The sequence below is a fragment of the Gavia stellata genome, chromosome 18 (genome assembly GCF_030936135.1).
Source record: "Gavia stellata isolate bGavSte3 chromosome 18, bGavSte3.hap2, whole genome shotgun sequence".
Lineage (NCBI taxonomy): Eukaryota > Metazoa > Chordata > Aves > Gaviiformes > Gaviidae > Gavia > Gavia stellata.
Window position 1 is genome coordinate 4,152,256 of NC_082611.1, and position 10,149 is coordinate 4,162,404.

A 10,149-nucleotide genomic window follows, 5' to 3' on the forward strand; every position below is an offset into this window, starting at 1 on the left:
CAAAACTAGTCAAGCAAGAGGGGAAGCAACACTCTACAGCTATTCCTTCAACAGATGGCTGCTGTGAAGTAACACGGATGCTGCTGCCATGTGCAATGGACAAGGGGAATATCAGGGCTGTGTGTGAGCATGCATAAATAATTATCAACACTGGAGTTCTCATAGCAAAGCCTCCATCCCCTGGAAGCGCACTATAAAAGGCAACTATGATAACAGTAACCAGAGAGCAAAAGCATTTGAAATTCTCATCCTTTAATGGTCAATGATAATTCTGGCTGGTTCTGTGTAATACAATTAAACAATATACTTAAATGTTTCCCCCCCCCCAAAAAAAAAAAGGAATCTCTCACACCCCCTCTTTCTATAGCTGGCTTTCATCGACATTCCGCTGCTGGACTGGACTCCCATGGCCTAACATACAGCTCTCAAGTCACCACACATCCACATCTTAAGTGTAACAAAGAACTGAAAAACCTTGGTGCACCAGTGATGTGTTATTTTAAAAATAACAGCTCTATTAAACCACATCCTTCCCAGTCTCCACTGCTTCTCAAAGAGGAAAACAAAATGTTACTGTGGGAGTCTTAATACACTTGTCTTTGTGGGTTTCTCTCTTCCCTGCTGAAGTCATACAGCATAGAGTTCGTAGATCTTCTTTACACAGTACACCAGGGCAGCGAGTGCTATCGTGTTATGCAGTCTCTTTCTGTGCAGGTCGTCCTTCCTCACCAGCACCACCGGAGTGGAGGAGGTGAGCGTATGCAGGGGCAGGCGGGAAAGTTTATAGGCATCGTACTCTACTTGGTACTTGCAACAGGGATCAAATTGCCAAGAGATACCATAAAGGGTGCAGCAAGCCACGCTCAGCACACCAGCAGGCAGGGAGATGTAGTGAGAATAATCTATTGGAAGTGCCAGAGGGGTGAAGAGACAGGTGGTGCCCGCTAACACGGCGGTCTTGTGCAGGCAGTTCCCGACAGTGATCCAGCGGGCCGTCTCATCCCCAATGCGAGTGGGCTCTATCACTATGTATTTGTACTGCGCTTCCAGGGCCTGCTCCAGCTCATACTCAAACTGGTCCTGAGCATTCTCTCCATTGTAGATCTCATGCACGATGTAACAGTCCGTGGAGGACAAGGTGACCCTGTTAACAGGAAACACAGAATTAAAACCACAGAGCTTAAAGACAGAGTTTTCACCCACCCAGCTGTGAGAACAGGAGAGAAAAATGCCCGGAGTGAGGGCAGCCCCGCAAGGTCAGTCACTGCCTCTGCTCAACAACAAGCAACATTTTCAAATCAAGATTCATTTCACACCAGCTAATTATGCTTGTGGTACATGAAGTCATGCCAAAATGAGGCAACTTATTTTTCCTTACCTTTTCCTAACTTAGAGCAACTAGAACATTTTTGAGAAAATAGGATCTTGTTAGCAATCCTGAAATGGTTCCTCACATTGATACCCAAGCAGTTTTCTCTAGAGATACTGTAAATGTAACGCCTTAGCGACCACACCGCATCAACGAATGAACCACACAGACTTCAGGAGTTTTCACAGAAAACAAGACTAGCAGCTCATCCATCAAGAAGGCAAGTTGCACTGGAAGGTTTTAAGAGAGGAAGCATCTTCAGATGAAGATATTTGCTTTCTCCCCACACTAACTACCTCTTTGCCACTGATGCAGCTTGCTATGTAGTCCTCCATAGTAAATCCAACCTAGTAAATGCATAGTATATCCAACAAGGATGGCCAAGAAACACTGCTGGAAGTGAAGGTGAAAAAGGTAGCAGAGCACTGTTACAGAACGTTTCACTCCCTCTGCTGAAATAGGGTGCAGCAAAGCAAGAAAGGAACTACTTTTTTTTTAACCCAGGCAGGTTTTAACAGTGAAGAGCGAGCTGCTTGCTTTACCTGGCGGCAGACTCCCTACTGACAGGGGATTCACAAGACTTGTACGTCCCCCATTTGAGTAGCAGCTTTTAGCTACCTGAAGTCACATCAATTTCCACCTTCCTTCCACCCTCTTCATACACATCACCTTAGCCGCAGCTACATTAATGTAACGGACTGCTAAGAAATACAATTATGACTGTTCACCTGTGCTGGGAAAAGGTAAAAACCTATCTATTAGAACAAGGCAAAATCCTTCCTTCTAAGCAGAAGAAATAACTATTTCTGATATACTTGTGCTTAATCAGAGCAAAACTGAGCACGTGGCCTCTCAAGGATAAAAATATCTAGCAGATTCCTTTAGCAGAAGAACAAGTCACACATGTATTTGACCTAATCACAGCAGACAAACCAACCTCATCCCAACAGCATTAAGACCCTCCTGATATTGGGAGGCAAGAGATGGAGAATGACACTAGCACTTTTTGTTCCATTAGTACAATGGTACTTATGTGCATGCACTGGAAAATAAGGGAGAAAAATACACATTTGCAAGCTGCTTTGTTACCAGACATTACCCTTAATGTGCAGCTACACTCGTGCTGCAAAGGGTAGTGTGCGGTGGCCATCTGTAATCAAGAATATTGTTAAATTTAAAGCTGTTGCCAGAAGTAGCTGCTTTTGTGAACAGCGGCAAACATATCAAACAGCAGGACCCAAGATACACCAGCCTCTCTCAAAGCAGAGTAATAAGCAGTTTCATTAGAAGTCTGGCTGGAATTTATATAAACTACACAGAAAATGCAACTTACAACCTAGTTATTGAGTTCTCTGCAGTGCACTTCCCCCTTGGCCTGTTCAGGGGTAGAAAGAAAAATAAAAATCCACCTGGATGCTGTGTATGCCAGGGGCTTCTTAAAGGCCATCATCTTGTCAGACATTGTTTGGAAAAATTACGATTACCCCTTTCAGCACAGGAAGTGGTGGGCTCTGCCATTCTGTAGTGAATTGGCAAGTATTTAAAGAACAATTTTGAAGGACAGCACCTATATAAAAATTTTACAGAGTACTACATCTGTAATATAACTAAGTGTATCAGCTAACATTAAGGAGTTTCTAACAAAGAACTAGTTGACCAGGTATTACACTGAGACATGAAGGACAGAGCTAGTAACAGTTTCTGCCAAGGATTTTTTTTTTTTTCTTTTTGACAACTGTTCCAAGTGCAGATTCTTCCAAATCAAAATTTCCAGTTTCATTACAGAAGACATGCTGAGACTTAAGGTAAAACTCTAAAACACCACCAATGACTATGTGAAACCACTTGCTAAGGCATAATGACTTCAGGGAAAAGCTATTGCTGAAAGGCATTTTCAAGCTGGAAGCTGACCCAGTGCTAAAACAACCCTCCAGATAAAATTAGTATTTTCTACCAAGGATGATTTTCAGTGTTTTCTAACACCTAGGAACATGCAGTGTGGGTCTGCAAAACAGAGAAGCACAATCCAAATTCAACTAAAAACTCTGCATGGGCTTAGGAACAGCACAATAGCCTCGTCACCCTAGGATCTCCCTGCCATCACTGGGGAAACATGGGCGAAGCAAGCCCATTTCTTCTCTGCCTGTATAAGAGCCATGGGGAACTGGGCTTCTAACTCTAGGAATTAAGTCAAGGAACTACATTACATGGGATTTCTCCAGGCTCAGCATCAGGACAGGTGCAACTAACCTATCAGCCTCATTTCTCCGCGCTCAGATCTTGCCTGTGCTTCCCTCTGAATACCCCATCTTTCCTTTCACCATGACATACACAAGCAGAGCCATACCACAAGCAACAGCCACCTGGCAAAGGGAGCAGGAATCCAACAGACTTTAGCCAGAGGCAGTACTGTCCATCTTTTCTGGAATCTTTTGGCTCATCAGGCTCTGGGGCTTTGGAACAATGAAGTCAAGAAAAGCACAATCCTCCTAAGCCAAAACAAACAGAACTTAAAATATGTTCTGTTGAAGAAAATCTCTGGGAAATAAACCGCACAAAGGTTTCATCCCTGATAGGGTCTGGCCCCCTAACTATGCTGTTTCTCCAAATTAGTCCTCTAATATGGGAATAAATCTATCACAGTGCTGACGCTGCAAATGGCAAAACGGGCAATCCAAAAACAAAGGACAAAGAATGAAAAATTAGCTGCTCAAGCAATAGGACACATGAAGAGTCAGCAATGCAAGCAGAAAGTCTCTGTTTCTGTAACAGAGGAAGTGGGGTTTATCATGTATTATTTTCACACAAGAACTGGCTGCCCCTGGAGGATGGAAAGCTGAAAACTGGTTTGTTTTCAGACAATATAGAAAAAGACTCAGATGAGATACGTGGGCTTGAGAAGGTTTTAGACCTTGTTGGCATGCAGGGTAGGACCAAGGACCTCAATCCACAGAGGCATTCTCTCCTGACACAGCCTTTCAGTTGAACACAGCAGCTGCACATGAACAAATCCAGTCAAAGCAATTGGATTTGCTCAAACACTGGAGGCTATGGAGTTTGCCTTTTGGAGCTTGTCCCCCACCCCCCAGCGATGACAAACAAAAATGCAGAGCTATGCAATCCACTCTGAGCTGGCATCCGCCAGTTATGAAGTGTGGTGATTTTTATACAAACTCCATTTTACTTAAAAGAATAGTGAATAACCAGTGTCAGAGAGGACCTAGTTCCAGAAGTCATAAAATGCTGCCCCGTGTTCAGAAGCCCAGCATGCATTTACTAGACAGATCAGAACCTAAAAGCAGTTGTTAATATTATTCAATCAAATGCTCTTCCAGGACCTGCTTCCCCACCCCAAGAGAGAGGGCTGCGTTAAAAAGTTGTACAGCTGTTCTGTAAGAATAGTTCTGGACCTTATATCCAAATAGCGTATTCTATTGCAGCCTCACGCATTCTATACTTGTGAAATTTTAAGTGTCTCATTCCTGGTGCCAAATGAATGCAGGAATGTGACAGTACTCAACTATTCAGCATAGAAAGATGAAAATAATTTAAAATGACTGATGTAAGATTATGGTATTGCCAAAGTTATAAATAAGGAATCAGTTGTTAACAGAGCTACCACCAGCAGGAGGGGCAGAAGTGTCTCTCTTAGCTATAGGGCAAGCTTCAAATTACATTTGGATTATCTTCCTAACATGGGAATATCAGAGAGCATCAGGAAAGGGGTGCTGCAGCTGGCTGAACAATAGCAACTCCAGCAGTTTCCCAGTTACAGCCCTCAAAGCAGCTCCATTTCTCTGCCTTCGGCTTGGAAGCAGTCTCCTAGCTGCCTCCTGAAAACAGCAGCCTGCCTGTTAAATATAAGTTTCAATTGGATAATCTTTATGGATGAAGAAATAAATACCCTTCTAAGGAGGAGGCACAATGCCACTCAATGTGAAAAGACCTTAAGTTTTGCCAGGTGCCAACTGGCAAAAAGAGAAACAAATGAACAGCGCTGAAAACAGGGCAGATGACAACATCCTGGAAGAAAACCCAGCATCCTTCTACCCCTGTCCACTTGCAGGGCAGAATGACCAAGCCTCATCAGTTTGTTGCCCTCAGCCTAATGGTGCTCCTCGATCTGCCAGATGGACGACTTGAAACCCTGGCCAAAAGTCTAACTATCTCAGTTCTCAAAAATGTTCAGAATCACACTTAGAAACAGTAACCTCAATCTGCACAAAGCACAGGTACAGGTCTGTGCAAAAAAAGTTCTTTTCAAACCCCTCCCATAACACACAGGTCAAGTTTTGTTTGTTTTTAGAAGAATGTTCCTGGACAACAGTATTGCTCAGAGCACCAAACATACATTCAGATTAACTGTAAATGAAGACCAGCCTGATTAGTAGTTAAAAAAAATAAGAAAGGAGAGGCTTGCAGCAGTATGATAACGCCTGTCGCAAGCAGCACACATGCACACAATCCAATTTAAGCAATGAAGCAGAGGGACTTCATGCTGGCTGTGCAAGTGAGCTGCAGAAAAAGGACATTACCAATGGCCAAAGCACAGTGTCTGGGGTCATTATTAGTATCTCAGCCAAGCTTGAGCAAGTCAATAAAGTTAAGGCATGACAAATTCAAACACTAAACTTCCCTCCCCCCACATAAATCCTTCTGAAATTTAATTTAATTTCAAGATTAAGGAATGAGCTGTAGCCTGGCTTTAATTCTCAGTGGAAATACTCCACCTCAAAGTCATACTCAACAGTGTATTTTCCTACTCAGGAGAGCTCCAGGATACAGTGTACAGAAAGTACTAACACATCCGAGCTTTACCACCTGAAGAACTATTTCTCTGCAGAACTTTCATAGTATCTACCAGTCTCAGGCCATTAGCCACAGCTGTCAGGCCTATGCCTTCTGAAAGGCCATTCTCAACAGGTTGTCAACGCATGCATTAAAGCAGAGGACGAACTGGAAAATCGCAGCAATAAAGCAAGACTTCTGCTCGAAAGATGTACCTTAAATACAAATCTGAAAGAGAACAGGAGAACATAGACGAGATCTTCAAGCAGCCTCGGCAAGGGAAGACAACACTAAGGAAAACATCACTAGACCATAACAAAAAACTCCAGCCACCAGAGCAAAAAGAGGTGTCAATTTTAAGTCAACTAATGATTAGCCAGGCTTATGGAAATAGGTCAATCATTGCTGTAAACAAACAGAGTACCAGAAATCTGAGCAGTGCAGGTAGCAAAAGGAAAGACCTCTTTAAGGGCGCAAAGAAGCCAATACAAGCAGTGGTGATGACATTAAAGCTGTTCTTTCTGGAGTTTGTTAAAACATGTCCTGAGGGAACAAATGGCGTTCTGTCTTGTGTTCTGGCGGTCATCGTGCTGAATTTTATACAAAAACATTAAGTACAATTCAGTGTCTGTTCTGTACAAAAAAGTTGTTTTGGTCCACAGATTAACAATTCCCTTTAGACAGTCTCCATTAAAGAGTCTATCCAGAATGAAGAAAAACAAATATTTAGTTGGTTCTCTTCAGTGTTTTGGGTTATTTTGTTTAAACTTATTATTTTACCACCAGAGCGCCAGCTGGAGTTCACAGCCAACATCCTTTGAAATTAGTGTCCTTACGTTTAGTCCTATTGAGGAAAGCACTTTTTGACCAATTACAGACTTCCCTGTATCAATAAAGTCATTTATGAAGGGATACAGTCTCCACAGATAGAGTTGGACTTTTTTTTTTTTTTAATGAAAGCTGGTCTAGTCTAATAGCAGACAATATTTTATTCACTACTGAGTCTCCTCACACCACCTCCCAACACACAGATGCCTTTTAGACTAGCTGGCTGACAACTATAAAAACTCCTTGAAGCAGCTCATTTATGAGGAAAGCTGGATTAGCATATTCAGTTCAAAGGAATGTGTTTTTTGACAAGAATCCTGCCCAGTGTAAGAAAACTGTATTCACCGTATAAAAAAGCGTATGTCATCATTTGATGACAGCAGGTCTGTCAGCACTGCCCTTTACACAACTTGCGTTGCCAGCAGTCAAACAAGATCGGTAGGTGTGATTTCAGATCAGCCGCTGATGGAGAGAGGCAGAGGCCCAGTCATGCGTATCTCCAGCTCTGCAATTGCGAGGAAGAAGTAGTACCTAGCTGACATCACCTGACACCTATTAGAAGTACAATCTTTGGTCACGTTCGTATGGGATGACACCTAAAAGAACCACCACCATCTTCTGACACGGATTGTGAAACGCTGGTCAATGGTGTTGCTGTTGTTCTGCTATGTCACTTCTGTGCTTTCTTGTACTTAGCTATATAGTTCTCATTGCCAAGGGAAAAATAATACATGCTGCATGTTCATGAAGTAACTCATGTTTATGAATAAGTATTTTTGATCATAAGATCAAGAGTAATCATAACTTAAAAAAAAACCGCCTCAAACTACAATTAGATTATTGTATAGTTCACAGATTAAGTTACAAGGTAACAACTCACTTTTAAGTCTGCATCAATTTTCATCCTGGTAGAATAATTTTCCTCGACATTATTAAGTGCTCTTCTCTGGATTTTTTTCTTCACTTCTACGGGAGGACAGGTCTACCACATGGAAACTCCACACCTCATGTGCGTAGCGCTGTGGCAGGTGCCAGCACTGGGTGCAGACAGCTTTACCACTCCACCACTGAGCTCTGTGGTATTCTTAGTTGTTTATATAAACTACACTGATGCAGTAATTCCATTGGCTCTTCCAGTTCAATTACTTTTGAAGTCCCTGAACACAGACAGCATTCCTGCAATTCACATTAGCGCCAGAATTTTAAGGGTTACTTGTGGCTCTCCTTGGCTAGGTAGATTCAACACCATTAAAAAGAATACTGTTGAATTACAGCAAGGGAACAAAATGAAACAAAAGCCACAGCAAAAAAATTAAGAGAGATATCAGAGTCTCTAGGTAGGCGACAGGACAAAAGAAAACTCCTCACAATAAAAATGCAGCAGCTTTCAGCAGCTGCTGGTTACATCAGTCAGCCCTGGGGCAAAACAGAGAAAATGCCAACGTAAGGAAATACAGGACTTAACTAGACATGTTAAGTAGGTAAAGAACTCTGCACACTGATTTTAAAGTAGCTCAACAAGATTTTCCTCTGTCTCTTTTTGCTGTTTTGAAGTTATGATTCCCGAACTTCTACAGCTACTCTGTGGGCAGTTCCAGCATGTCCTAGCTGCTCCTCTGTCCTGACAGAGGCGAACGGAGAGCGTTACAGAGCTCTCTGCGAGCGCCGAAGCAGCAACCACCGCTCGCCGCGGCCACCACCGCCCGGCCCGGCCCCGCGGATCGGGGGAGCGCAGCGGCTCCGCGCTGACCCCCCAAGCAGCCGGCACCGCCGCGGCCGCCCGCAGAAGGAGGTCACCCTGGAGGACTCGTCGCTGCCCTTACCGCCTTTAAAAATAGCCGTGGAAGGAGCCTCCCCGGGGCTGGCCCTCCTCCACCCCGGCCCCGAGCGCCGCATCCCCGCGGCGGGAAGGGCTGCGGCCGCCACCACCGCCACCCTGCGGGCCGCGCTGACCTTCCCCGGCCCCAGCCCCCTCCACGGCCCCATCCCCGCGCCCGCCCACAGCGGGAGACCGTCGGCCCCGGCGAGCCCCTCCGCCCCAGCCCCACCTCAGCGGGGCCGCGTCCGCCAACCGCCCTGCCTGGCCACGCTCCCCTCAGCGGGGCCCCCGCCCTTGCCCCGGGGTCGCGGAGAGCCCCAGGCGGCTGCAGCCCACCTCCTCCCGCTCCCTGCCCGCCCGAGGCGCCCCAGCAGCCCCATACCCTGCACCCCAGCTACAGCTCACCTCTCCCGGCCGCCACCACTGTTGGTGCTGCCGGGGCCAGCGCGCCTCCTTCCCCACGCCGCCATCTTGGAGACACTCGGCTCGCAAATGTCTCCGCCAGCGGACCCCAGGCCCGCCACGCCGCCCGACGGGAAATGTAGTTCGCGGGGCCCGCCGGAACCACTCAGCGGGCGGGGGGCGAGACCACGCGCGGACTACAAGTCCCACAGTGCCCCGCGCCACTACCCGGCCGCGGGGGCCCCTGGGACGCGTAGTCCCCGCGGCGGGTGCGGGGATGGCGGGGCCGGCCGGGGACCAGGGTGGGAGCCCGGTTGAGGCCCCCTGTCACCAGCCCTCGGCTGCGGCGGGCAGAGCGGCCCCGCGGCCCTCGGCTCGGCCCCTGCTCCCGGCCTCTTCCGCCGGCGCGCCCCAACGGGAGCGGGCCGGCCATGGGAGGAGCGCCGCGGCGAGTCCCGGCCTGCCCCACGAGCCCGCCATGACGAGGGGGTGCGGCCGCGGATGCGGCCTCCGCCGCGGGCGAGGAGCCCTGGAAGTGGCTGTAGGCAGGAGCGGGGTCAGCTCTTGCCGAGGGTCAACAGTCCTCCAGAGCCGGAGCGTTGCCTTGTTTTCCTGCTCGAAAAGAAACGCGCGATTTCTGCTCGCAGGCGGAGGAGGAATGGGGGAACTCCTCAGAGCAGCACCTCCCTGGGCAAGAGAGACGGGACTTTGCTGGGGTGAATTTATCCCCTTTAGTCAATTCTGAAAGAGGAGCCGGGAATGAGGAGGCTCCACCACTGCTGCTTCTCTGGGGAGGAATACCAGTTCATAGACAAACGCTTCTTTAGAAAACAAAATGCAGGTTTGCCACTGTTAGAGGTTTCCCAGCTCCGTCCGATCCAGCAGCAGTCGATGCTGAAGGTTTTGTGGGGGTGTCCCAAGACCCACCCTGTCCTCAGCCCCT

General features: G+C 46.9%; 1 protein-coding gene across 1 annotated transcript; it reads right to left on the bottom strand.

Moving 5' to 3' along the window:
• Window positions 1-256: 256 nt before the first annotated feature.
• On the bottom strand, window positions 257-9,274 carry TMEM11 (transmembrane protein 11). The gene is made up of 2 exons (XM_059826522.1): window positions 9,210-9,274; window positions 257-1,144 (listed from the first exon to the last, which is right to left on the bottom strand). Exons 1-2 carry the CDS (start codon window positions 9,272-9,274, stop codon window positions 628-630), a joined length of 582 nt encoding a protein of 193 aa, XP_059682505.1. The 3' UTR covers window positions 257-627.
• Window positions 9,275-10,149: the final 875 nt, after the last annotated feature.

Bases quoted from the DNA above. Each gene is read 5' to 3' on its own strand.
- TMEM11 (XM_059826522.1), bottom strand. From the start codon at position 9,274: ATGGCGGCGTGGGGAAGGAGGCGCGCTGGCCCCGGCAGCACCAACAGT. The intron at 1,145-9,209 runs GTGAGCTGTAGC...TCCTGTTAACAG, and splicing joins AGTGGTGGCGGCCGGGAGAG to GGTCACCTTGTCCTCCACGG.